The sequence below is a fragment of the Cyprinodon variegatus genome, unplaced genomic scaffold (assembly GCF_000732505.1).
Source record: "Cyprinodon variegatus isolate N-32 unplaced genomic scaffold, C_variegatus-1.0 Scaffold771, whole genome shotgun sequence".
NCBI lineage: Eukaryota > Metazoa > Chordata > Actinopteri > Cyprinodontiformes > Cyprinodontidae > Cyprinodon > Cyprinodon variegatus.
In genome coordinates, this window is record NW_015151224.1 from 345,870 (window position 1) to 348,519 (window position 2,650).

General features: G+C 37.5%; 1 protein-coding gene across 2 annotated transcripts in view; it reads left to right on the forward strand.

Moving 5' to 3' along the window:
• LOC107098347 (septin-5-like) overlaps positions 1-2,241 on the forward strand; it is a 15,780-nt gene extending 13,539 nt beyond the window's left edge. For both annotated transcript variants that reach the window (XM_015395984.1, XM_015395985.1), the window contains exons 10-12: positions 804-966; positions 1,043-1,145; positions 1,236-2,241. In XM_015395984.1, the coding sequence (XP_015251470.1) occupies positions 804-966; positions 1,043-1,145; positions 1,236-1,307 (338 nt within the window). In that variant the 3' untranslated portion in view covers positions 1,308-2,241. The remainder of the gene's footprint in view (positions 1-803; positions 967-1,042; positions 1,146-1,235) is intronic.
• The last annotated feature ends 409 nt before the right edge of the window (positions 2,242-2,650 follow it).

The window sequence follows — 2,650 nt, forward strand, 5'->3', positions numbered from 1 at the left end:
GGTTCAGTGGCTGGGTAGAACAAAAACATGACATAGAAATGACTTGTTGACTCCAGATCCCCCATCTCTGCCCTGAAGGTGCGAATTTCAACTCTGGCCTTCTGGGAGGTTCTGTCTTGTTATTGGCTAATAAAACGCTGAACAGTCATACTAGCAGCCTACATGAGGGACTTTTTACCCCCTAGTTTAACAGCCATTTTTTACTCTGTACCTTTATTATGTCCTATGTTTCCTTTTTCATCTCTTATAACTGTTTATATGTTTTTTCTAAGCCTTTTTGTTAGTGTGATAACACTGTATGAGTTTAACCTTTTTTTTTATTTGTTATGCAAAGACAGATGTGTTAAATTCATAGATTTATCATTTTACCTCAGCTTCAAAAAGCTGCACAGCTTTCTGTTGGTTTATTACAAGAAATACCACTGAAGAAGTGTAACTTCCCTTAATTTAGGCAGATTAGTTGGATAATTTACCAACGGAAAAAGATAATTAACAGTTAAAATAAGGAAATGGCTTCTCTGTTATTTTAACTGACTGACTAATGACTCTAATAATCTTATTTGAAGGGCAACAATATTCATTCCTATAGCAGATCATCTTATCTACCTGCTTAAATTAAGGGCAAATAAACTTACTTTAAGAAATCTTTGCTGTACATACAGAGAAGTGGTTGTCAGGCTAAGAGATGTGACAAAAATTCTTCAAGGATCTGTATGTCCCTAAATATTCATATTTATACTTTTTTTATTTCTATATCCTTAATTGAATGCATGTTCTTATGCATGTGTTTATGTTCGTGGCAGTTGAGAACCCGGACCACTCAGACTTCCTGCTGCTGAGGAACATGCTGGTCAGGACGCATATGCAGGATCTAAAGGACGTGACACGGGAAATCCACTATGAAAACTACAGGGCGCAATGCATCGAGAGCATGACCCGCTTGATGGTACAGGAGAGGAAACGCAAGTAGGTGGAGCCAGGATCGACACTAGGATGGAGAAATTCATTGCATATTTTGTCCTTACCAGCATGTCTCTTTTAGTTTGCGTGAGAAGTATCGAGAAGGAAGTGAGGTGGACTTCCCTCTGCCGCTCGCAGCAGCTGAGACAGAGATGGAGAGACAGATTTTTGAGAAGGATGAAGAAGTGTGTATCTATCTATCATTCATCCATCTGTCCCTCTGAATCCAGGGGTTCTGTAATCATCCTGCCACTTTTTTCTCTTCTGCTCTGCAGCTGAGGAAGATGCAGGAGGTGCTGGAGAGGATTCAGGAGCAGATGCAGCAGAGCCAGAGGGACAGCTGCTGATTCCTTTAGACTAACATCAGGGAACAGAGGAGCAAACAGAGACTAAATGCTCTGCAAACTGACCTCACAGTTAGAGGCTCACATAAATGGAGCTAAAACATTTCAGTGGACCTATCTGTGGAATATGCACAACTGCATATGAGCTCAAACCTTGGCTTGTGTTCATGTTAAGAGAAGTGATGGTTTGTTCCAGTGTTTGTTTGTTTTTTAACTATATTAATGTCTTTATATGTTATCTGGAGAAAGTAGATGCTCTGTTTTATAATTTTGTGAAAAAAAAAACGAGAAAAAAACTGATGCAGCAGGATAAAAAGAGCAAGAGGTTAATTGATTTGCAGATTAAAAGGGCTGCACTACAAAGTAAGTTCGACACAGATATGTTTACTCCTTGACCAAACCTAAAACTCCTCCAAAAAGATAACAGGTAAAAACAACAGTAGTCATCATTTTATCTGGTTTTATCTTCAGGATTTAAAAAGTGGTGGAGCCAGGGCATTTTCATAAGGTTAAGCCAGCGACCCATGTACACTGAAAGCTGCCTGAAACTAATAGGCACCAAAACCTGCTAAGATTCCCTCTAACTAACTACAGCAGGTAAATCAACATGAGCACAGCAGCCATATTTTCCAATCAAATCACTGAGTATGGTCCAGATTTTTAAAAATCCGTTCTAAAAATAACTCTACACACACATTATTACATCATCTATATTATTTCCAAAATAATAATTTGTAACTCTGCATAATAGACACATTAAATGTGTTGAGCAGTTGTTCTCTAATTCCATAGTAAACCATAGAAAACTTTCCCTCTTTTCTCATTAAAGCCCAAAACCTACCTCTGAACAGAACATAAATTAACTGTTTTTCATCTCCAATATAATTATATCGATGTGCAAAATTTTTGTATTTTATAGTCAGTATAGGGTTTATACTAACAATCAAAATGTCAAATTAATTGGGACATTGAATTAATGGGTATCACTGCTGCCACCATATGGCAATGAGGGGAACTGCTTGTTGAAGTGGTGATAGATCACTTCAGTGCCTTACTAATACCTGTTAGTATGAATGTAGATCTGTGGATCAGAAATGTAAAGATATTTAGTGGCTAGAGGCTACAGTTAAGATATGAAGGGTGCAGAAAAGCTATTTTCCAAACACATATGTAAAGTCTGTAGTTCAATTAAATTCAGTTTATTTCTATAGCACCAATTCACAACACGTCTTCTCAGTGCACGTTACAATTCAACCAGATTATACAGTCAAATAGATTTTCCTATCTAAGGAAAACCAGTTTATTGCATCGACTCATTGACTCAAAGGCAATCCCTCACACTATAA